At 36.1% G+C, this 24671-nt stretch overlaps 4 protein-coding genes and 1 non-coding gene across 6 annotated transcripts; 4 read left to right on the forward strand and 1 right to left on the reverse strand.

Annotated features, from left to right (window-relative positions):
- LOC104772962 lies at positions 470–2178 on the forward strand (the record flags this gene model as incomplete). The annotated part of the gene is made up of 3 exons (XM_010497514.2): positions 470–572; positions 818–1026; positions 1355–2178. Coding segments are annotated over 3 exons (945 nt in total), but the record flags the coding sequence as incomplete, so codon positions are not given.
- Positions 2743–6269, forward strand: LOC104772025. Its single transcript, XM_019242480.1, has 4 exons — positions 2743–4413; positions 4536–4682; positions 4875–4991; positions 5508–6269. Exons 1-4 carry the CDS (start codon positions 2914–2916, stop codon positions 6117–6119), a joined length of 2376 nt encoding a protein of 791 aa, XP_019098025.1. The 5' UTR covers positions 2743–2913; the 3' UTR covers positions 6120–6269.
- Positions 10956–13267, forward strand: LOC104772026. Its single transcript, XM_010496669.2, has 10 exons — positions 10956–11261; positions 11433–11492; positions 11597–11636; positions 11748–11926; positions 12024–12062; positions 12180–12269; positions 12392–12452; positions 12552–12676; positions 12800–12891; positions 12980–13267. The coding sequence occupies exons 1-10, from the start codon at positions 11214–11216 to the stop codon at positions 13092–13094; spliced, it is 849 nt and encodes a 282-aa protein (XP_010494971.1). The 5' UTR covers positions 10956–11213; the 3' UTR covers positions 13095–13267.
- TRNAP-AGG lies at positions 16824–16895 on the forward strand. Its single transcript has one exon. It is a non-coding gene; the product is annotated as a tRNA-Pro (tRNA).
- On the reverse strand, positions 17230–22999 carry LOC104772027. Of its 2 annotated transcripts, XM_010496670.2 has the most exons (16): positions 22467–22997; positions 22058–22239; positions 21531–21627; positions 21269–21350; positions 21000–21166; positions 20835–20911; positions 20632–20688; positions 20379–20535; positions 20127–20278; positions 19856–20020; positions 19470–19772; positions 19316–19354; positions 18888–19206; positions 18676–18795; positions 18487–18577; positions 17230–18028 (listed from the first exon to the last, which is right to left on the reverse strand). In XM_010496670.2, the coding sequence occupies exons 2-16, from the start codon at positions 22221–22223 to the stop codon at positions 17357–17359; spliced, it is 2664 nt and encodes an 887-aa protein (XP_010494972.1). In that variant the 5' UTR covers positions 22224–22239; positions 22467–22997; the 3' UTR covers positions 17230–17356. The 2 variants fall into 2 exon arrangements, with proteins under 2 accessions (XP_010494972.1, XP_010494973.1); XM_010496671.2 differs by lacking the exon at positions 22058–22239 and having other exon boundaries at positions 22467–22999.

A 24671-nucleotide genomic window follows, 5' to 3' on the forward strand; every position in this document is an offset into this window, starting at 1 on the left:
TTGCTATTTTTTTTTTTTTTTTTGTGTAGATATCCATCCTTATATAAATAGAAAAATATAAGAAAATATAAGTAATTATTTAGCATAAGACAAATGGGATATTATATTTGTTGTGTCATTAAGATATACTTTGAAAAATAAATTTATATAGTAAATCAAACTTTTGAATATTTAGATAGCAGCCTGTAATACATCTGTATTCAAAAAATTTATAGTACAAAAATAGCCATTAATAATTAAGAATTAATAGTAATAGATAATTGGATTTCTTACTTCAAGTAATTCAATAATTTTTCCCAAAATAAATCTACTAGTGTAGACACGTTGCATTGACTATAAGTCAATTTGTGAAATATGAAAAAGGAAAAAATCCACAAAGGATACACCAAATATTTTCCGATTGTATATATATAAATAAGAGAAACATTAGGAGAAGCAAAAGAAAATTAAAAAAAAAAAAAAAAAAAAATTNCCTGGTTCTCCGGGTGATGTCCCTGACCATGTCCCTGGTGATGGTTATGCTTCCGAGGATTTCGTTGCTGGCTCTTCCTCTAGCCGCGAGAGAAAGAAAGGTTTCTCCTTTTTTTTTTTTGATTTCTCGCTTATATATTTTTTTCAAACAAAAATCAAATTCCTTTTTTTTTTGTACGAATCAATTCAATCATCCGTACAATCCGTGGGAAATAAGTTTATCTTGCATCATAGTCGCTTAAATTGCATTATGTAACCAGAGTTTGATGTGTGTTTATTGCAGTTCCGGTGAGGAATTTGTCTGATTGAATGTGGATTTGTGTGTTTGATTTGGTTTTCTCTTTAGGAACTCCATGGACAGAGGAGGAACACAGGATGTTCTTATTAGGTTTACAGAAGCTGGGAAAAGGCGATTGGCGAGGTATCTCAAGGAACTATGTGACTACAAGGACACCTACACAAGTTGCTAGCCATGCTCAGAAGTATTTCATCAGACAATCCAATGTGTCTCGTCGCAAAAGACGTTCTAGTCTCTTTGATATGGTTCCTGATGAGGTTAGTTGCCTTCCTTCACTCAAAAACACTTATTTGATCGGTCTTATGCACATTTTTATATATATTATAGTGAGAGACTGAATAACTCGTGGGGGACACTTGGCTTGTCTTCTACATTTCGATATGAAACGAGAATTACAAAAATAGTTGGATTCTGTTAATAGAATATGCTTTAGGGTACCATTTTGCAGCTAATCTTGGTTAAGCAATTGAATAAAGAACGGACTCGTCTAAAAGATTAAAAGCATGGAATTTTAAACCCCTTTTGGTCTTGAAATGCAATTCTTTTTGTATATATTCTGTTTATGCATCTACATTGTCCTTGTAGGTTGGAGACATTCCGATGGATTTGCAAGAACCGGACGGAGAGAACATTCCTGTGGAGACAGAAATGCAAAGCGCTGACGCTGTTCATCAGACACTTGCTGCTCCTAGCTCCCTTCAAGCACCATCAATCTTGGAAATTGAAGAATGTGAATCCATGGACTCCACAAACTCTACCACCGGGGAACCAGCTGCTGCTGCTGCTTCTTCTTCTGCTGCTTCCAGACTGGAAGAAACTACACAACTGCAATCACAACCACAACCGCAACAGCAACCACAACCACAACCGCAACAACAACTACCTGGCTCATTCCCGATACTCTATCCAACCTACTTCTCACCGTATTACCCGTTTCCATTCCCAATATGGCCTGCTGGTTATGTTCCTGAACCACCCAAGAAAGAGGAAACTCATGAGATTCTCAGACCAACTGCCGTGCACTCCAAAGCCCCTATCAATGTTGATGAGCTTCTCGGTATGTCTAAGCTTAGCCTTGCAGAGTCCAACAAGAATGGAGAATCCGATCAGTCCCTTTCGCTGAAGCTAGGTGGCGGCTCATCGTCAAGACAATCAGCATTTCACCCAAACCCTAGCTCTGACAGTTCGGACATCAAAAGCGTGATACACGCTTTGTAAAAGGATCTTTGGAAAGTGACTGTCTAAAATGGCAACTTGATGGAAGATCTCTTGTCTCTGGGGTTGGGGTTGGGGTTGTGACAGGTTAGTTGTTGGTTTACAGTAACTTAAATAAGATTTGCTTTGTTAGGTTGTTTAACTTGGTAGGATGTTTTTTAGTTCAGCTTTGATCATTAGGGAGAAAAGAAAAAGAAAAAAAAAAAAAGGGAGAAAAACAAATTATTATTTTTTTTGCTTACATTTCTTTATATTTTGTATGTTTTATTTTTGACTCTAGGATGCGTTAATTTCCGTTTAATGTGTACTAAAATTTAGAATTTATTAGTTTTGAATAAATAAAAAGACAGTTTGCTTATCCACCTCTGACCATACTATCCGGGATTGAAAACGAAAATTAAATCAATCCGAACCGGTTAAAACCGGACTCCAGATTCTTCTCGCAGCTTTGATTGAGTAGCCCAATGCTTTTAGATCAGAATTCACGAGTTGCCCAAGCGTTTCATAAGATAAATAAATAGCCAAATGGGCTTAAGTTGTACTAAATGGGCCTTAAAAGACTTATTGACGTGTCAAAATCGGAAGCGTTCAATTTAGGGCGATGAGTATCATCGAGAGTGTTCCCGCGTTCACCACCGTCCACCGATTGACTTTTTGGATAAAAAGCCCAAAGTAAAAAATGGAAAAAGTAACCGCGGTGATTAACGTCGGTGGCCACGTGGCACGTAACGCTCTCTGTTTTTTTTTCCATTCGTCGTCGTCGTCGTGTCGATATTTTTGTCCCCCTTTTCGGTGTTTCCCCTTCACAAGGCGCGATTTGAGTCGCCTCGCATTTCAAACCCTTCTTTTCTCCGGCGTAAAACCCCTTTGCTCTCTATCTCTCTCTTGCATTAAAAACCCTAGTTTCGTCATCAGCTTCGTAATCAGCGATGCTTCCACACTCGTACACCGTCGATTCGCTTTCGCAATCTCAAGACCTAGCGTCGGCTATACTCGCAGCTTCCACGCCGCCTAATATCTCCGACGCTTGCTCTTCCGTTGAATCGTTTCTACAGTCGCACACGCCTGATCAGTGTCGTCATTTCTTCTCTGTTACATTCCCGAGTTTAATCTGTAAGTTCTTCGGCTTCGGCGACCCAACCGCCGCATCTCCGGCACAGTCTTCGTCGCCGCCGCCGAACGGTTGGATCGATGTAATCTCGGCGGCTAACGATTTGGATTTAGCGGAAAGGGTCTTCGCTCTGTTATCCCCTAGTGGTATACTCATGAGCTCAATCTTTGCTGTCGATAAATTGTCTCTTGTTAAGTACGTTTTCCCGACGGAACGTTTACCGGAGTATGCTCGGTTCATGCTCTCAAGCGAGAAGGATCGAACTGCGTTATCTAATCTGTGCCCCTTTTTGAATGGTAAAATTGAGGAGGATTCACTTCGGGGTTCATCTTATGAAGTTAGGCTTAATGTTTTCGAGTATTACATGTTTTGGCTCTCTTATTATCCCGTTTGTAGAGGAAACAGTGAGACTTCTGCATCTGTGGTTCCTATCCAGAAGAGAAAGATGTCTAGGTTACAGAATTGGACACATATCAAAGGTTTTCCTGGTAGTAGTAGTAATAAGCGTGATTCAGATCAGAAATTAGAGTGTAATCTCTACTTAAGGCTTCTTTACTCATATCTGAAAGCCTTTGTTCCTGTTTTCGACTTAAATGCTCACCAGCCTTATCGTAGCTCTCTTTTGCATTACGGATATGGGTATGATGTGTCAGTGATGACAAAAGCTGAGTTCTTGGTGAATCTCTTCTTGCATTATTGGTTGGTTGAGAATGACTTCTCACCGTTCCCTGTTGTTGCGGCTAAATCTTTCCGTTCTGCTGTGGAGGAGATTCCACCTACTTGTGGGTTGGAAGAAGTTGTGAAGTTGCTTGTCAAGTATCTGAATTTGAGCTGGGTTACAAGTGGTGGCGTGACTGAAAACTACGTTGAGTATGGCGAGAGCCCGCGGTGGAAGACACCGGCTTCAGGATCGTCATTCCATGTTGCGAATTTGAACCTTAGGCCGCTCACTTCCTGGAATACCCATTTACAGAGACCGCTCTATCGTTATATACTGAGGAGCTTCTTGTTCTGTCCTACAAGTGGAAGCTCAATGAAGAATGCATCTCAGGTGTTCTCCATATGGGTTATGTACCTGGAACCATGGATGATCAGTTTGGATGATTTCTCAGATCTTGAAGCTGCTTCAAATGGATCTGTAAAAGATGTGAAACAGGATGAGTCTTATGAATCACGCGTTTGTGGATACACGACTTTGTGGCAGAGCTATGTGATATCCAATTATCTCTACTACAGTTCTCTTGTCATGCATTTTATTGGCTTTGCGCACAAGTTCCTTCACACTGATCCAGAAATAGTAACTCAGATGGTTCTAAAGGTTTGAAACCTAGCTTAAGCTATTTTTCTCAAATTCATGGGTTTATCTGTTGGTAAATGGATTGCAAGACTTCTGTTTTTAAATCTTAATGTGATTGGTTCTATTGTGTCTCTCTAAAATAGGTGATGAGTGCATTGACATCCTCAAAAGAGCTTTTGGTTCTGATGAAGAATATTGATAAAGCCTTTCACTCCAAACAAACTGGACCAGGAAATTCAAATGTGAACGAATTGTCTAGATTTGCTCCATCTATCCGTGAGCAGTTGAAGGTATGCTTATATTTTTCCTCAACACCATATTTGTTATCTGTTCTCTGGCTCTCGTCATAAAAAAGGGAATCTAGCTTAATTCATCACAACACCCTTGGAAAGTTCAGCAAAAGCACTGTAAAATCATTTTTTTTCACATAAAACACAAACTCTATACTGACAAATCATGTTTAACTGCTGGTGGAACTTCAGGATTGGGAAGATGGGTTGTGTGAGAGCAACGCTGATGGATCATTCTTACATGAAAACTGGAACAAAGACTTAAAACTCTTTAGTGATGGTGAAGATGGCGGACAACAACTGCTTCAGGTTAATTTCTTCCTTTTATAATCTACTGTAGTGATAAGTTCGGAATAAAAAAGGTAGAAGATTAATAAATTTGTTATATGATGTCTAGAAAAGTGCTTATAAATAGCTCTGTTGAGGAATGATACAGTTGGCAAAGTTATGGATAACCTTCACATTTACTTGTTTTGCTGTTTGTAGCCGTTTATCTGAATTAACAGGAGATTATGTTGCTTGAAAATGAGATGAATTAGCAGACATCGGCGATGTTGTGAGCTAATTATTAACTTGGGAATCTATTTTTAAGGAATTGTTCGTGTAATTGTAATTCCAGAACTAGTTCTCCTACATTTGTTTTTCAGTACCCTAGTTGTATCAATAAGCCATCAGAATCCGTGAGCACACTTCTGCACGCTTGTTTACTTGAATCCGATACTATACTTTAGTTTATACGACTCTAGAATCCAATAGCTCATTAGGACGAGTGGAGCTTAAAACTTGTTAAACTTTGCTGAAGGGTTTTGTTCTTTGCATTTGCAGCTATTCATACTGCGGGCAGAAGCCGAACTGCAAACTGTATCCGAGAAAAACATCACAGAGGCCCTTAAGTGTGTAGATTCACTGAAATCGGCGGTTTCAAACTTCTTTGGGGGGCACGTCATAAAACCAATCGCCTTTTCCTTAGAGCCAGACCATCCCCAGAAAAACCGGGATGAGCTGTTCAAGCCACGTGGTGCTGGCAACCAAATAGCAGGCTGTGTGAAGTACAAAGGGGACTGGATGACACGTCCCATATCAGAGGACGAGGTTGTATGGATGGCTAAGTTGCTAATCAACATCTCTATCTGGCTCAATGATCGTCTCGGGCTAAACCAATCCGAGACCAATAAAGGCAAGAAAGAGAATCCAGAGTCTGTGTCGTACGTGGACGTATCAGGGGAAGATGTGAGAAACGTTACCGGAGCTGGAGATGCGGCGAGGATGTTGTTGCGAGGGATGGTGATGGTATTTGGTATGGTGCTGCAGCTGATGAAAAGATTCGGGGTTCGAGTCAACCTCCGGGTCATGGCGTCCAAAAAGTTTCTGATGCTTTTGTTCCTCTATATATTGTTTCTTGGACTCAAAAGGATTGTAACTAGAATGATTTGGTAGTGTTTTTTTTTTCTTGTTTGAAAGCTCTAAGGAAATAGACCCTCTTAAGTCGCAAAGAGGATTTTGATAGGATATGCAAAGCTTATTTACGAAACAGGGACGAATGTTTTTTGGTATTTACATATATGGCATAGTGCTGGGCATTGTTTTGCTAAAGTGTTCAAAGCATCATACCTTGACAGCAATCCAGATAAAGTAATTAGTTGTTCTTTAGGTAAACCCTTCAATCCAGATAAAGTGTTCATAGCTGTTTTTTGGAATATGGTATGATGCAAAATGGGGCATAATTGTCAGATAGCTCACATCACACAAATTGCATAATACTACTCTCACACAGGTACAAAAGGCCACCTTTTACTTGGAAATACCACATGTATCGCTGCCAATTAACTTGATTGCAGCAGGTGTTTCACACCGTACTAATTGCTCCCATACTATGTTTGAGATCAAGTTTTGGATTTGGCTTAGGAGTGCACTTGTAACTAGATGAAAATGATTTAAACAATGCCAAAAGTATGAAATTGTGTTTTGTGTATTTATTGTATTAGGTGTATTTTGTATTTTGGAAAACACAGAATAGGCTACATGCTTTGTGTGGATTTCTGCTTTGTGTGGATTTCTTCTGGCTCTAGTTTTCATTGGAAGGTCTGTTTGTAATGGCTTAAAGTTATATGGTCTCTCGCCCTGCAATCCATCTTACTCACTCGACGACTTCAAGCCAATTTACTTCAGTACCTCTGCCATCCCTCGGATTCTATGGATTGAAGATTACCCTCGCTCAAACGGAAGCTACCTTCTGATTTGGACTTCACATCCGCCCACCCTGGACCTTAACACCATGGTCCCTGGAACCTCTGCCTTGGCTTTGGCTCCTTCTACAATCTAAGTGTCTGTTGACCGTGACAATCTTGTCATCCATCGTTTCCTTCGATGATGATCATTCGAGCCTCCGTGATCTCACATGTTTCTATTTGCTTCATAGCATTTCTTTCATAGCTCTCATGGGTTTAATCTCGATGTCTTTTATCTTCTTGTTTATGGTATTGGGGAATACCTTCCTTTGTAACCTTTTAAACTTTGGGATCTTTGCATCTCCATCTCTGTACTTTGATTTGGTTTGAATGAATGAAATCATGTTTTGTCAAAAAAAAAAAAAAACAAAAAAAGGAAAACACGGAGTAGGCATGGGACACGACTTTTCAAAAGAAAAAGAAAAAAACACATTTACACGGTATTACGTGATAGTTAGACGAACTGAAAATAAAATTGGTTAAAGACAATGAAAATTATTCACATAATAATTCGGTGTAAATGTGATTTATTTTAAAAATCGTCGGCTTATTAATATAGTAATAAAGAAAATAATTGGAAAATAAAATTAATCAAAGATGAACACAAAATTAATTGAAAATAAAATCAATTGAATACAAAACTCACAATGAAAATTCAAAATTACTCTATTTTTTTTTCCTTTTTCCATCTCTCTCACAAATAAAAAAATTATCTTTCGCAATTTTTTTCCCATGGTAGGCTGGTAGCTATCATACTGGAAACAGAGATGAAGCTCACCTTGCATATAAACCCAGCCACCATAAACCAACTTCTATGTTACCATGATCGTTTCGTACCATGCATCGAGTAGGGTATGCGATTAGGAATGTTTGTGGGAGCTAACAAATATGACATCCCTCCTTCATTTGTAAGAGAGTTTGTGAACCCGGTACTTAGTACAATGGTAAGAAAGTTTGTGATAGATTGCAACCATTAGATGATTTTTTTTTTCTTCATCAAAATAGAAATTTTATTTATGAATTCATAAAATCAAGATACATTTGGTCTATATAGCCAAGGAGGTGGTTGAAAACAACTTGAATAAAAATTACAACTACTATAACCAAATTTGGCTAAAAGGTGTGCAACTTTATTACATGATCCTTTCTTTGAAACAAATTCAATATTGCGAAAGCAACCATTAGATGAATATGAATATTTTTTTACTATTATTAAAAATTGGCAAGAAAAAACTCTTTTATCAAATATCTTTTTATCAAACTGCCATGGACGCCCCAAAAGGAGGTGGCTAGCTTGCATTGGCACCACATCACACAAGACTTGGTCTTTATAAGGACCCACACTGAACGGAACCGAGACTTGTTCTTTGACATGAATCACGGTTTTGTCATTCAACCATTTGAGTTTATTGGGTTTTGGGTGGTTTGTGGTGTTAAGAGACAATTTCTTAACCATGTAAGAACTTGCCACATTAGTGCAACACGATGATCAACCCACAAACCCTCCCACTTACAGTGCAACACGTATGGTAAGAAATACTTAGTGCAATGGTAAGAAAGTTTGTGATAGATTGCAACCATTAAATGATTTTTTATTTCATCAAAATAGAAATTTTATTTATGAATTCATAAAATCAAAATACATTTGGTCTATATAGCCAAGGAGGTGGTTGAAAACAACTTGAATAAAAATTACAACTACTACAACCAAATTTGGCTAAAAGGTGTGCAACTTTATTACATGATCCTTTCTTTGAAACAAATTCAATATTGTGAAAGCAACCATTAGATGAATATGGATATTTTTTTACTATAATTAAAAATTGGCAAGAAAAAACTCTTTTGAAAGTAATTTCACTTAAATAAAATTTACAAATGACAAAGATTTATGTATTATAATAGAAAATATATTAAAAAATATGAAGTTTCAAATTTGGAATAATGAATTAGCAATTTAAAAGAAAACTAATGTGCTTCCATCAAAAAAATTGGTGATTAAAATGTAAAAAGTGAATAAATTTCCAGATTTTTCAATCATTATTGAAAGTTGGAGATTTATTCGATCATTTGTAAAAGTTAGAGATTCTTTTTTCATTTTAAAAAATTGCTTAGCACATAAATTGCTACAGCTTAGGTATTATGAACTGAAGAAATGTTAAAAAAGCATGAATTTTCAAACTTGGGAAGATAAGTTATTAACTTAAAAGCAAGACAAAAATTTGTTTGTCTAAGATTGATACGCATCACAATACACAGCAGACTACGCAATAAACACTACAATACAGTCATTGCCTCCACTAGAACTACTCCAATACATTTCCCACTATATTACCAACCTTAGTACACGTCTTAGGACATCTCATCATCCAATAAAATGTGACTACATAGACAAATCCATCTGCCCTAATTCCAACTCTCAATTCGAATTCCAATTCCACTACTCAGCACAGTACATTCAGAAAACTACACAAAATTACAATAATCCCAAATTGAAACTCGACGAATGTTCGAAAAGACCACCACAAACCCTAATCAACCAAAATCGAAGCTGAAACTCAAAATGATTAAAAACTCACAATTGAATCTTTGAGGAATGACTTCGTCGTTGTAATCGGGAAACCATAGAATTCTTGGAGATTGATGACAGAGAAAGGCGAGTCAATTCGTCGGCTAGAGAAGAAGATAAGAACTGAGAAAGAAAAAAAAATGATTTTGTCAGTGAAAGAAAGTATGTCGTTTTGAAAAAAAACAAAACAGAGCCGGCTCGAGATTTTGCAATACTCGGCCCTATATAAACTCAATTTTTTTTTAAAGTAAAATACAGGGCCACGGGTTTCTAATATTAACAACGAGCTGGGCCAACCATATAAATATAAGCCCGTTATAACATCCCTAGAGTAGGGTATCGGGAGACTCTATATGCGATTAGGAATGTTTGTGGGAGCTAACAAATATGGCATCCCTCCTTCATTTGTGAGAGAGTTTGTGAACTCCTATACTTATTGCAATGGTAAGAAAGTTTGTGATAAATTGCAACCATTAGATGAATTTTTTTTCATCAAAATAAAATTTTTATTTATGAATTCATAAAGTCAAGATACATTTGGTCTATATAGCCAAAGAGGTGGTTGAAAACAATTTGAATAAAAATTACAACTATTACAACCAAATTTGGCTAAAAGGTGTGCAATTTTATTACATATCTTTTCTTTGAAATAAATTCAATATTGCAAAAGCAACCATTAGATGAATATGGATATTTTTCAACTATTATTAAAAATTGGCAAGAACATAATCTTTTGAAAGTAATTTCACTTAAATAAATTTTACAAATGACAAAGATTTATGTATTATAATAGAAAAAATATATTAAAAAAACAGGAATTTTCAAATTTGGAATAATGAATTAGCAACTTAAAAGAAAACTAATTTTCTTCCATCAAAAAAATTGGTGAATAAAATGTAAAGTGAATAAAATTTCCAGATTTTTCAATCATTATTGAAAGTTGGAGATTTATTCGATCATTTGTAAAATTTAGAGATTCTTTTTTTCATTTAGAAAAATTGCTTAGCACAAAAATTGCTACAGCTTAGGTATTATGAACTGAAGAAATGTTGAAAAAACATGAATTTTCAAATTTTGGAAGATAAGTTATTAACTTAAAAGCAAGACAAAAATTTGTTTTTGCCAACAAAAGTTAGTGATTAAAATACAATGTTAATTAAATTTTCAGAGTTTTCAATCATTTGTAAAAAGTTGAAGATTTTTTTCAACCATTTTTTAAAGTTGGAGTCTTTTTTTTTTTAACTAAAAAATAATTCACTGAAATAAAATTTATTGCTCATTACCAAAATGAAATAATATCGAGGAATTGAAACCAATAAAGGGCGTTTGTTCTAGATGTCCCGAGTTCAAATCTCAGAACTCCCCTTTCAATTTTTTTTTTTTTATTTCCTCCTAATGGGCATTTTTTGGTATTTACATATATGTCCAAGACTTGCCCTTTATGATTTTGCCGGAGACGTGTCTTTGCTTGTTAACGCCCAATGAGGATTCACCACGTAATAGATGTCCACGTGTCATCTGATAATAAGATCCAGCCATCAGCAAATTTCATCGGTGGTTTTGGTCGTGGAGTCGCCGACTGTACAGTATATGGAAATATTCCCAGCACCTCTCTCTCTCTCTCTACTACTCTTTACGGCTGATCGTTCGAATTTGATCGGAGACTTCGTCAGTCTTCTTTGATCTGTCGCGAATTTGTTAAAACCTCCCCATTTTCCAGAGCCAATCTTCACCACCATGGCCGCACCGTTCTTTTCAACTCCATTTCAGCCTTATGTCTACCAGGTTTACTATTTCAATCATGTCACTATGATTTGATTGTCCATTACAATAAGTAGGACTTAGAGAATTCTAATTTTTTGATTTGTTGTTATTTTATACTTGGATTCGTTTTGCTTATGATCTGAGATTTATAGACATTTGATATTATCAATCATGTTTGATGCATCATTGCAGAGTCAACAAGATACAGTTACACCTTTCCAGATTTTGGGTGGTGAATCCCAAGTTGTTCAGGTTGATTGCTTAGCGTGATCTTCACATTTTGTCTGGCTATTCTATTTATTTATATCCTTCTAAACTTGTCCAACCTATATATTGGTCGTCTGTTGTGTTGGCAGATTATGTTAAAGTCAGAGGAGAAAGTGATTGCTAAGCCTGGTATACATACTTTGTTCCCCCCCCCTGAATAAAAAAGTTCACTTTTGTCTATTCAATTTTGTAAGAGACTGTTTTCACCTTAAAAATTTGATTTTGGTTGCTTGTTGTAAGCTTCCATGTGCTACATGTCTGGTTCCATCGAGATGGAAAACACTTACACTCCTGAACAAGAAGTTGGAGTTCTTCAGTGGCTTTTGGGCAAGAGTGTCACCAGCGTGCTTCTTCGTAATACCGGCCAAAACGACGGCTTTGTTGGTATTGCTGCACCTTATTTGGCTAGGATTCTCCCGGTTTGTGCTTTTTTAGCTTTTCTTTTTCTATATCATCACCTCAATCATATAATGTAGTAGATTTTAATTGTTGATTGTTCTTTTGTTTCTCCTGTAGATCGATTTGGCAGTGTTTGGAGGTGACATCTTATGCCAGGTACGTAGAGTCTTTCTTCCTGAAATGTGGACTCTTTAACTCTCAGTTTCTTTCCTCATTCAGATCAAGCTCCTATAGATTTGTGTGACCCCTTGTATGTCTTCTTGCTCTCTGTAGCCAGATGCATTCCTTTGTTCCGTACATGATGTGAAGGTTGTCAACTCCGTTGACCAGAGGGCAAGAAACGTTGTTGCCGCTGGTGCAGAGGTTAGACGACGGACAATACTACTTTGCATTGGTTTCTAATGCCAGTATCTACACTGTAGATAAAACCTTTACCAATCCCACAAATTCTTATTTGGCTTCTACTCACAAAATTGTTGTTGCAGGGATTTCTAAGACAACGCCTATCTGGACAAGGTCTTGCTTTTATCCTTGCTGGTGGCTCAGGTGAGAGGTTTTATCCCAATGAAATGCTGTTACTGTTCAGGGCCAAAAATAAATAAAGAAAACTGATACTACCATCCCCTTCCTAAACATATATGTTAGTTGTACAAAAAGTTCTGGAGGTAGGAGAAGTTCTTACCATTGACGTGTCTTGCATCGCTGCTCTCACTCCCTCGATCGACGTCCAAATCAAATACAATGCTCCTTTGAGACGAGCAGTATTCGGGGTACATATTTACACTCTTCCATCACACATATATATATATATATATATATTGCTTAAATTGTGAAGAAGTTTTGAGGATTTTTGAATTGTTCATAATCTGTTGCAATCTTTCAACATCCAAAAGGGTGATAACGTAGTAATGGCGACTCTAACGGGGCCAGGCATTGTCTTCATCCAAAGCTTACCGTTTCATCGGCTCTCGCAGCGTATCGCAAGGTAAACTAACCAACAACAATCCAAAATCTTTCCTTTTGTGTAACAAAATATGTTTACATATATAAGTTTTGAATGGTTTTTGTGACAGATCGGTGACATCGCCAAACATGAGAGAAAATCCAAAATTGTTGATACAGATAGCAATATTTGCGTTCCTGGCATACGCTGTGATTCTATCTTCGTTGATCTTAACTGAAGTTTGAAAGCATAGAGAGAGAAGAAGAGATAGAGGCCCTGATTGGTAATGACTCTTATTTGTGGCTGTAGAGACTTTGACTGTAAAAATTTGGTTGTATAAAATTTGGCTGCAGAGATTTTGGCTGTAGATACTTTAACTGTTAAAATTCAATCTTTAAAAAAGAAAACTTTAAAAGTTGTGGCTATAATTTTATTAATAACAAAATTGTAAGAAAATACAAAGGTGATGATAAAAATAAGAAATTTGTGAAGAGAAGTGGATGTCAAAATAAAAGAAAAAAAATGCTGATAATTAATGTATAAAAAAAATTTTGTGCAAAAATATATATAAATTTATAAAGAGTTTTTAATTATGATGGAAGAAGAAAAAAAAAGATTTTAAAATTTGTTGGTTTTAAAGCGTCATTTTGAAGCTTTAAAAAAGGAAGAGAAATAAGGAAGGAAAAAATTAAAGTTGGTAAATAAAATGCTTTTAAGACTTTTAAATGCTTCTAAAGCCTTAAAAGCCTTCACCAATCAGGGCCAGGGCCAGAGGTGCTTTTTTTTTTCTCAGACCAAAAAAAAGTAACGATGTAACTGTTCAAATTAGCTCTTTGGAAAAGGAATATGATACAACAACACACCCAGCTCTAGAAAACCATTTTCTTTTCGTTTACTAGTGGTGGTGGGTTCAGTCATGTGTTTTTTTGATATATTTGCTTTTAAAACGTAAATAACAAATAGGAATTAAAAACAAATTTGGGTTTCTTTCTATTTCTACTTGCAACAAGATGCATACCAAGCTCTGATTCATTTCAAGACCAAAGAGATCACAATAACAAACAATTCCAAGGAAAGGAAATTAAAACTTTGAAACAGAGAGATTCAACATTGCACAAACCTCTGCACCAGTCACTAGCACCAAGAACTCTGAAGGTCTTTGAAGATAAAGAAGCCACATGGGGATCCCAAAGTAAAGCTTGCTTATTGACTCGCTTGCCTGCTGCACGAATCTTCTTTTCCCCCTTTTCAACATTGCACAAACCTCTGCAGGATAAAGAATGTTTCCTTTAAATTTTGAAAGATGCATTGGTCTCTTTCTATTTGCTAGGTGGAAGCAAATACCAGATCAAGGGCTGTGCTGGGCAAGGTTTTTTTGCTAAAGTGTTCAAAGCATCATATCTTGACAGCAATCCTGATGAAGTAAGTAGTTGTTCTTTAGGTAAACCCTTCAAGTTTTTTTTCGAATACGGTATGATGCAAAATGGGGCACAATTGTCACATAGCTCACATCACACAAATTGGATACATGATTGCAGCATGTGTTTCACACCGTACTAGTTGCTCCCATACTATGTTAGAGATAAGTTTTGGATTTAGCTTGGGGAGTGCACTTGTATTCACAGTACAATATACTTGTCTGACTGTCACATAATACGGTGTAAATGTGATTTTTTTTCTTTTTCTTTTAAAAAGTCGTGTCCGTCTACACTTGTTAATAATAATTTGGTTAAAAACAATGAAAATTATTCACACAATAATATGGTGTAAATGTGATTTGTTTAAAACTCGTCCACTTGTTAATAATAGTAGGGAGATTAATAACTGAAAATAAACTTGGTTAAAGACACTGAAAATTATTCACATAATAATACGGTGTAAATGTGATTTGTTTAAAAATCATCAACTTGTTAATAATAATAGAGGGGAAAAATGTCATAAAAAGCCTGAACTTTGCAAAAATGGTGAAAAAAGCCTCAACTTTATACATGTTGAAATAAAGCTCTAATTTTGATTGACTTTCTAGTTTAATCCTAAACTTTCTTTGACTTTGCCAAATAAGGTACGTCGTAAAATCATCTAACAGAATAAGTTAACGGCATTAAAGATGTTTAGAGATTCTGTTAAAATATGAAACTATCGTTTTGTATTTTTAAAAAATTTCAAAGATGGGATTCGAACAGCTTACCTCTAGAGAGAAACATACGTCTTTAAACCAAATGAGCTAAACCAATTTATTGAAGTTACCACACAAACACATATACTTATCCGTATGTTGCCTAGAGTCTTCTTCTTCAAATTCATGGTCGTATACTCGTATTCACCGAGCTGACTCAAATCCCAGATCTCAATATTCATATTCGATATCTTCTGCCATTTTTTTTGCTTCTCTCGAGGCCGGAGATGGAGAAATCAAAAGTAAATCTTTGACTACGCAAAAGTACTTTGATCAACCTAATTTTATATCCAAAGCGAATTAGGGTTTCAACTGAAATAAAGATTGAAACTTTTAACAAAGAAGAGTACGAGGAAAAAAAGTGAATCGATTATGCAAAAAGATTGAAATCATCGAAACAATATTGACTGCTCCTTTCACCTTGTCAATAGAGACCGGTGACTTCCCAATGGTGGAGAAGAAGACTCAAGCGACACACAATAGAAATAATTATATGCGTTTGTAAAACAATGTCAACTAAACACTTCAGCTCAGCTGGTTGTTCTGTCTTTCAAGTCATTACCAGGTAAGCAGTTCGATTCTCTTCATTGTTATCTTTTCTAAAAACACAAACGACGTCGTTTTGTGATTTAACAGAATCTCTTTATCGAAAATCTAATGCCGTTTACTTATTCTGTTAGATGATTTAACAACGTGCTCTATTTGGCAAAGTCAATGAAAATTTAGGATTAAACTTGAAAGTCAATCAAAATTAGAGCTTTATTTTAACATATACAAAGTTGAGGCTTTTTTTCACCACTTTTGCAAAGTTCAGGTTTTTTATGACATTTTTCCCAATAATAGAGAGATTATTAAACTGAAAATAAACTTGGTTAAAGACACTTAAAATTATTCACATAATAATACAGTGTAAATGTGATTTGTTTAAAAATCGTCGACTTGTTAATAATAATAGAGAAATTAATTGAAAATAAAATTAATTAAAAACATAACACAAAATTAATGCCTACCAAAAAACAAAAATAATTGACAATAAAATCAATTAAATTACAAAACTTACACTCAAAATTCAAAATTACTCCAAAAATAAAAAATCAGCACAAACTTTCATTATTCTTCTTAGCATCATCGAGGCAGAGATGTCTGGTGTGTGGAAAAAGTTTATCATCCATTATATCATATTGATGATGATTCGATTCTCTCTTGGATTTTTCTGGTTGTTTCAGCAGTTGTTGTTTTGTTTTTTTATTTGATCATTCGTTAGTTGTATTCTGACATGTTAGCTGTATACATAAGTTTTATGTATTATAAACATTAAAAATATAAAAAGACATGAATTTTTTATTTTGGGACAATAAATTAGCAAAAGCAAGATTAATTTGCTTCCACAAAAAAAAGTTGGTGATTAAAATGCAAAGTTAATAAAATTTCTAGATTTTTCAATCATTAATAAAAGTTGGAGATTTTTTATTATTTAAAAAAATCTTCACTGAAATAAAATTTATTACTCAGCAAAAAAATGGCTAGGATTTAGGTATCATAAACGGAAAAAATGAGGAAAAACATGAATTTTCAAATTTGGGACAATAAATTATCAACTTAAAAGCAAGACTAATTTGCTTCTGTCAACAAAAGTTGGTAATTAAAATGCAAGGTTAATTAGATTTCCAGATTTTTCAATCATTTAAAAAAAATGGAGATTTTTTCAACCATTTCTAAAAGTTCGAGATTCTTTTTTAAGAAAAAACTTATTGCTCATACAATAATGAGTAGGATTGAGGAATTGATAGCTAACATAGGGCGTTTGGTCTAGTGGTATGATTCTCGCTTAGGGTGCGAGAGGTCCCGAGTTCAATTCTCGGAACGCCCCTTTCCATATTTTTTAAAAATTCCTAATGGGCTATATTTCACTAAGGCCCAGTAAGAAGCGAGGGAAAAGTGGAGTCTGAATTGATGATTTGTGTTGTTCTTTCTTTCCTTGGTAAACAAAAGAAATAAACAAAAAATGAGGTTTCCCTTTTTTTTTTGTGTCCTAACAAAAAATGAGGTATAATTATATCAAAACAGAACAAAATAAGTGGATTTATAATACATCTGATCCTTTGATTCGTCGTCATTGATATCGTTAGATTAAGATAACAAAATAAATCAAGAACAATTGCAAAATCGAATTCCATTACAAAAATATATTTTTAAAAAAAGCATTTGATGATTAAAAAAGAGCTCTCTGTCAAAAAAAGAATTCGATTACAGCAAAATAACAAGATTCTCATTTTTTTTTTGTTTTCCGATTATACAAAAAAAAAAACAAAGAAAAAAAGGTTTGAAAAATCAAGCTCGAGATCTCTCTCGGTCTCCCTTGCCACGCTTGGAGTATCGATGTTTATCTTCACTGACATCAGCAACCACCACCGGTGGTGATCGCTCGTACCTTGACGGCTTCCTCTTGAAATGTCTGTCTTCGTCGCTCGATTCATAATCCGCTACTTCTATTTCCTTCCGACTGCTGCTGTGTCGGTGAACCGATGTTCCCACGGCGACGGCTGCAGGCGGCGAAGACGATGATACTTTCCTCCTTTTACCGGAAGATGTTTCTTCCTCCGGAAAGCTTATACGAGCGAACACGCTTGACTTGTGACTATTATCAATCATCTCTGCTTTAGCCGCTGCTGCTGCAGCTGGTGGCTCCGATGAACGAGGTTCCGATCTCTTGCGGTGGTGATGCTGGCTGCGTTCCGAATCACCACGGTGGTGACGGTGGTCCCGGCTTCTCTCTTCATCGCGACGGTCGCGAGTGCGGTCCTGTTCACGGTCTAGGTCTTGGTGACGAGAAGACCTTTCACGGTCGCGTTGCCGATCCCGTTCTTCGGGATAACGATCGGATTTTCTCTTGGAATCGCGCGACGGAGATAAGTTTTTGCGCGGTGGAGGGTGCTCTGGGGATTGTCTCTCCGGTCTTCTCCGACGGTCGTAGTCGTGAGTCGGTGGCGGAGGTGCTTGTCTCTGTAAAAATATTCATTAAAACCCCAAATAATATTAAAATATAAGATTCGGGCCTTAAAAAGTTAGGTAATTGGGCTCTATAGCCCAATGACCAGCCTTGCGAACCTACTAGGCCTACTTTAAAAGATTCTTTCAATTTTTTTGCCATCTGCCATTCTAATTGTTTTTTATTTTTAAGTTCAGATTGCAAAATTCTCCTATGGATTCTCTGACAAACCCAAATTTTAATATAATTCAGAAAATTATATTTGTGAAAGAAATTAACATATCATTATTTACTGAAAATACTTCCCTAGTATTTTTTTTTAAGTGTTTTTTTTTTTTAATTAGAGGTCATTTTCTGATCGTAAAAATAAAAGCCAATTAGTAAAATAAAGAGGGCAAAGCACTAGTAAACACAGATAAGAAGAGAAGAGGGAGAGAGAAAGATAAAGATGAGACCACAAAAGGAGACATACAGATTTATTAGGGTTGATGGATGATGCAGAGGCTGAAGTCCCATTGTTCATCATCATTCTGCTATTCTCTCCTTCCCTAAACATCTTCCCACTGTTTCACAAACATACATACACAACTCACGTTTAGCTTTTAGCATTATCCTTGCGTCTTAATTAATGTCTAGTAAAATAGAGTTAGTATTTTTTTACCCTTCAGTTCGTCTCTCGTTTTCACGTTTTCTCAGCATCTCAGCTTTTCGGGCTTCCGCTTCATCTCTGCCCATCATGGCACGTTGGAGATTCATGCGGTTTCCCATTTCCGCTAGGTCCCTGCACATGCACACAAAGTTCCCTCATGAGACTATAATTGAGAAAGCTTTATTGCTCTTCTTTGATAGAGCATTCAGTGTGTGTTGGTTTACCTGTGAGGTGGTGGTATATTAGGGAACCCAAATCCTTGTGCAATGAACGGATCTGGATGCATCATATTCATACCCCCACCAAATCCCATGTCCATTGGGTTTAATCCGTAACCCATAAATGGAGGCATTGCGCCTGGAAAAGGGCCTCCAAACCCATTGAAGCCGGGGTGAAAGCCATTGAACCCAGGTTGAACACCGTTAAAGCCTGGTTGTACACCGTTGAAGCCAGGTTGCATGCCATTGAAGTACTGTGGACCTGGTCCCATTGGCATCATATAGTCAGGGCCTGCTAAATCTGGCACAGGATTCCATTGCATATCTGCAACAAATCACAAAAAATAAATCATCTTTTAGGCCTCCCTTTCAATTCACATAGACTTTTGAAAATGACAATGAATGACAATCAGCATAGGAAAGAAAGCTTTTACCATTCCCAGGCACTCTGGCTTTCTTTTTCTTCTTTTTTCCTGTACAAAGACAAAAAGAACGTATTACATTGATGAACAGCAACTAGAGTGTGGACTATCAGACTTATCATTCGCAAAGTCCAGCGAACCTAATATTAGGACATCTTTCTTTTACCTGGCTCTCCAGCAGCAACTTGCTGCTGCACTTCTTCCTTGGGAGCTTGGGTATTCAACTTTGAAACTGTTGCTTCTTTCACAATCACGGACCCTTGAGTGCTTTCACATGCATCAACTGGCTTTTCCACATTAACTTCTGCAGATGCCCGAGGGGCACTTGTGATCTCTGCAACTTCCATTGGCGGCTTTATGGTTGAAGCATCGTTATTGTTACTAAGTACTGGTTTCTTCTCACCTTTAGATGCAACGGATGTAGTAGGAGATAGAGCCTTGGGAGGTGGACAGCGTGCAGACTCCAAATCTATATTATGTCCATGATGATTCAGTAGTGAGGACTAATCAAACAAAGTACAAAAACACATGAATGTAAGATAAATGACAGACCTGGGATATGGCCAACGCTGCCGGCGTTCTCAGTGCTATCATTTCCAGCTTCCAAAATACGGTTTATGGTATCCCTGAGGGTCTTGTTTGGTAGAAGATCGTCAGCAAGTACATCAGTTGCTCCACAAACACACCTTGACTTTGAAATAATGTGATCTCTGATACCTGAATTGCATATAAATAGAAGTGAAAAAGATGCATATGCAGAACAGACTGGCAACGGTCAACAAAAGGCTTTTGTGGAATAGCAGAATGCACTAGAAGAACTTACACTTGTCACAGAAGCTCTGGAAACAACATTTGCTTGTAAGCGCAGCATCTCTCATCACTTCTTTGCATAATGGGCATTTTAGCTCAGGCGGAAATTCTCCTACAGAGCGTGTTGTTGATGGCAATCCCTCCATTTCCTTCTCAAAAGCATCCCTGAATATTGTTGTAGGCACAGTAAGCATTAGAAATATAATCAATATGTGCGAAGAAGTACCCAATAACAATATTCCCAAACTGATTCAACACAACGTACTCATTTGGTTTAAGAACTGCAACTGCGCCACTTGGCAAGGAATAAGAACCATCTGGGGTCGCCATCAACATGGACTTGGGGATACCAGTAGGTGGTTTAACTCTCTTAACATCATAGTTAGGGTCACCATTTGTGGGGCAATGCTGAATAAAATGTCCTGAGGCCGTAAACAAAATGCTCTTAACACTTTTTATCTATGATATTTTAATACGTAAAAGCGAGAGAAATATAATGATTCTCAAAGCTGACATACCAGGGACATTGCAACGATGGCACACATATCCTGGAGGTGGCGTTTTCCTTTCCATTCCTATTGAAGCCAACAAAACCAAACTTAGTATCTTACAACTAGATGCACAAATAAATAAAAACATTTATAAAATCTTTTGACACAAGTTAATGAAGACGTTCCAGAAATTCAATCAAAATCAAAGAAGAAAAGAAAGTATAAATTACCAAAACCACGTCCATTCATTCTTCCAGTCATACCCCTTCCGTAACCTCTCCCAGCACCAAAAGTATCTGGACCTTGTCTGTTACATTCAATAAAATTAAAACGGCTGTTAAACCTTCTTACAAATTAAACAGTTTTAACTCCACCATTTCTGGAAGATTGCTTACCGTTGCCAGTCAAGTGCTGGAGTATCAATCAGCGCCTGAATTTTGCTTTCTTCATCTACTTTCTCGTCTGCTGGTGCAAGATCAGGACATGGATTAATATGCTGAGCATCTTGGGCATCAGGAATGGAATATAAATCAGTCCCAAACTCGTCCCACTCATCTTCAGGCTAAGAGGTGAACAAAGATGAAAATTAGTACTTTTGTAGTTAGAAAATTAGGTGCAGTCAATGCCATCATAAGCTGAGAAATGATCATTATAATCAACTTACATATTTAGCTGCAGATGAATCGGCAACAGGTATATTGGTGGTTTCAGCCTGAACGTTTTCCACCTTATTCTCGACTCTAGGCCTGCAAAGTAAAGATATTTGCATCATTTTGCATGAGGATCTCAATGTTTCTTAATAACTAACTTATGTTTAGCTTAAGATGGAGCAGTAAAATGCAATGTTTTTATATATTTTGGCGAGTTAAGATAAACAGCTAATTAAGTAGACCAAGAATATAGAAACTAAAGATCTGAGAAAGTACTCTTGTGTAGTAATAACAGTGATGCGAGGGCGTCCAGGAACACGACGAATAAGGACCGATGTATTCTTTGGGATTAACATTGCTTCATCCAGATACTCTGAAAATTCAAAACAGAGAACATGTAAAGGCCACATGGTACAAACAATGTTGGCGAGACACAGGATACAAAAGCTTCCCAAGAAATTCTAGAATTCAGATTCCAACAAACTCTTTCGTAACAATAGTTCACAAAAGTAACCAACTAAGAAAAATCGAACCTAGTCTATATAATCATCGTAAATTCAAAGTTAGAACAGAGAATGTAATCAAATTGATTGTGTCATTGCTGCCAACTACGGCCAAAAGCAACCAAAAGAAATCACTTGATTTGGTAACAAACCATATAAGAATCTGACAATAAACAACACCAAGTTCACGCAGCAAACTAACAGCTGACATATAGATGAGGAAGAGACAATTATTGAGGTAGCAAACTAACTATCAAAGAGAGAGAGACACAGACACAAATGTGACGTAGGAAAACAAACCTTCGTTAGTTTGGGCATTGGAGACGACAATATCAAGGTCTTTACCAGTGCCCAAATGCTTAGTTTCGAAAATTTTGTCTTTGAGAATACCGACTGATATAAAAGGACCATCCATGGCAACGGTATCATAATCCCTTGCACTCTTAAACTTGTAATAAATTGCCATTGAGAAAAATTTGTATCTGATGATATAAACCAAAAATACATATATGTGTATTACTTATCTTTATAAAGATGATAAATTTTGAATTGACACGAACACAAACACAAAAAAGCTACTAACTTTGAAAACCCTAATCAAGGCCTTTGTATAAAAAAAAAAAAAAACGAGGCCAGAGATTTTGATTTCCAAAATCATAAAACTAAATACAAACGAAAAAAGAACCTAGAAAAATTTAATTTTTTTTACTTCGCCTGATTCGACTCCACAGAAGAAACGTCTCCAAGCGGTGCAGCAAGACCAAATCCAAAATCAACAAATCCTGCTTACAGATTCAGAAACGAGAAGGTCCGTGTTTTTGAATCAATCATCAAATCAAATCGAGTAGAGTAGATCGCAGAAAAAGGGGGAAAAATCTCTGGTAGCGCCGTAGATGTCTTCCAAAGCTCCTCTCCTAAGGTCTTCACAGCTACAAAACAAGAAACCGTCGCAAAGAATCGGATGGCCGTGGCTTCACTTCGTAAGATCCGGTAGCTAGCTCCAAGCTCCTTCGAGAGAACTTTGATGAAGAATGAATCAAGGGTGAGATTTGAAAAAGGAAGATCTACAGGATAGAAATCGAGGAGCTGAGCGTCTTCACGAGAAAGCAGATCGATCTCCAAATCTAGGGTTTCGATACAGAAGAGCTCTCTCTCTCTCTCTTTCTCTCGTATCTTGTTTTTTTTTTTTTTCTACTATAAAAAATCCCATAAGGCAGAGAATTTCCTTAAATAAAATAATTAAATCTTATCTTATGAGGAGAGATCCCCCATTGATAGTGAGAAATATAAACCGAACCACTGTTTTGTAATTTACCTATTTTCCATTATTGACATATTTTCCAACCAATTTTAAATAATTTTATTATTTCATACCTAAAATTTGACACAATCAATTGATATAACAGCATAAACACTTGAAATGTTTAGCAAAATCAATGAAAACATTAAAAAAATAGTTGATTTTAGAAATTGTGTTTTCTATTTGTTTGGCTATAGTGTCATGATTTTAGCAAATATTATATTATTTTTAATAATCTCTATTATATTATTTATGCAATGTTCCAAACAATTAACCCTACTCCTATTTGGTATATTACACAAAATGCCATTATATTTAACTACAAAATATAATTCCAAAATCTTATTATTAAAATCCCACACAAATAGCAAATGAAACATATGCTATTATGATAAAAACATATGTATTTATAAAAGGTACATAAGTAGATAGAAATGTATAGTCTATCATATATATTTATTTTATATTATACACAAAAAATAATTAGTACTATATAATTTGATTCAAAAAACACTATATTATATAATATGCCAAATGATTATAGTACATAATAATATAATTAAAATAATTTTATAAAAAGAAAACCAAAAAAGTTATTTTCCCGCACTACAGCACGGTCATTCATATATAAATAACAAAATATACAAATAACAATCATTTTCATTAAAAATAAAGCTAAGTTGAACTTTGACATATAATACCACAAAATATTAACGGATATTTACGGGTCGAGTAACAAATGGGTAATGAGACGGGTAACGACATGGGTATCAAAAATTAAATTAATACGTACTCACAAATAATATAATTACAATATCCTTCACTCGACCATAAAGTTGCAGGTACCCTTTTCGGGAAGGATACAAGCCGAATAACAGGTTGAATATGGGTAACAGTATTAGTTTCGAGACCTACCTATTAGTAGTTTAATATGTCTCAAAACTCACCATATAGTACTATATTTATATAACATGTAAATAAATGATACAACATAATCATAATCTTAACAAATAAAAACAAATAACAAAATAAAAAAAGTTCTCACGCTACCAGCGCGGATCATTGTCTAGTTTTATTATATTAATTTACAAAGCCATTGCCTATTTGAGCCCTTGATTTTGTTTATTAAGGGCCCATTTTGATATTTTTGATTAGAGTTATAAAAAAAAAAAATCTTTTCCTCTCTCTTCTCACCTTGATATTTTTTAGAGAGAGGGAGATGATTTCCGATCGTTCTTCCGCAGTCTGGAATTCTCTGGCAAAGCCATCCGGTTAGGTGTAACCGGCTTCAGCCCGACATCCACTGGCTTCTTATGCAGTGGTTGATCAGTTCCTTGCCCGGAATCTTCTGGCTCCTCTAGCAGAGATGTCCGGTTTCGCCGTCCGGTTAGTTGTAACCGGCTTCAGCCCGACATCCACTGGCTTCTTATGCAGTGGTTGGTCGGTTCCTTGCCCGGAATCTTCTGGCTCCTTTAGCAGAGATGTCCGGTTTCGCCGTCAGGCAAATCGACTTCCACATGCGGTTTGGCCGACTTTATATTTACTTTTGCTTTGAATCGGTTTTAGGCCGATTTCTATAGTTTCTAGTTTTTTTCCAATAAATGCCTCAAATCT

The sequence above is a fragment of the Camelina sativa genome, chromosome 20 (assembly GCF_000633955.1).
Source record: "Camelina sativa cultivar DH55 chromosome 20, Cs, whole genome shotgun sequence".
Classification (NCBI taxonomy): Eukaryota; Viridiplantae; Streptophyta; class Magnoliopsida; order Brassicales; family Brassicaceae; genus Camelina; species Camelina sativa.

Bases quoted from the DNA above. Each gene is read 5' to 3' on its own strand.
- LOC104772025 (XM_019242480.1), top strand. From the start codon at position 2,914: ATGCTTCCACACTCGTACACCGTCGATTCGCTTTCGCAATCTCAAGAC. The intron at 4,414-4,535 runs GTTTGAAACCTA...TCTCTAAAATAG, and splicing joins TAACTCAGATGGTTCTAAAG to GTGATGAGTGCATTGACATC. The intron at 4,683-4,874 runs GTATGCTTATAT...GTGGAACTTCAG, and splicing joins CTATCCGTGAGCAGTTGAAG to GATTGGGAAGATGGGTTGTG.
- LOC104772026 (XM_010496669.2), top strand. From the start codon at position 11,214: ATGGCCGCACCGTTCTTTTCAACTCCATTTCAGCCTTATGTCTACCAG. The intron at 12,270-12,391 runs GTTAGACGACGG...TTGTTGTTGCAG, and splicing joins TTGTTGCCGCTGGTGCAGAG to GGATTTCTAAGACAACGCCT. The intron at 12,453-12,551 runs GTGAGAGGTTTT...CATATATGTTAG, and splicing joins TATCCTTGCTGGTGGCTCAG to TTGTACAAAAAGTTCTGGAG.
- LOC104772027 (XM_010496670.2), bottom strand. From the start codon at position 22,223: ATGGCAATTTATTACAAGTTTAAGAGTGCAAGGGATTATGATACCGTT. The intron at 20,689-20,834 runs GTAATTTATACT...TGGCTTCAATAG, and splicing joins AATGAATGGACGTGGTTTTG to GAATGGAAAGGAAAACGCCA. The intron at 19,355-19,469 runs GTAAAAGAAAGA...GTCTTTGTACAG, and splicing joins AGTTGCTGCTGGAGAGCCAG to GAAAAAAGAAGAAAAAGAAA.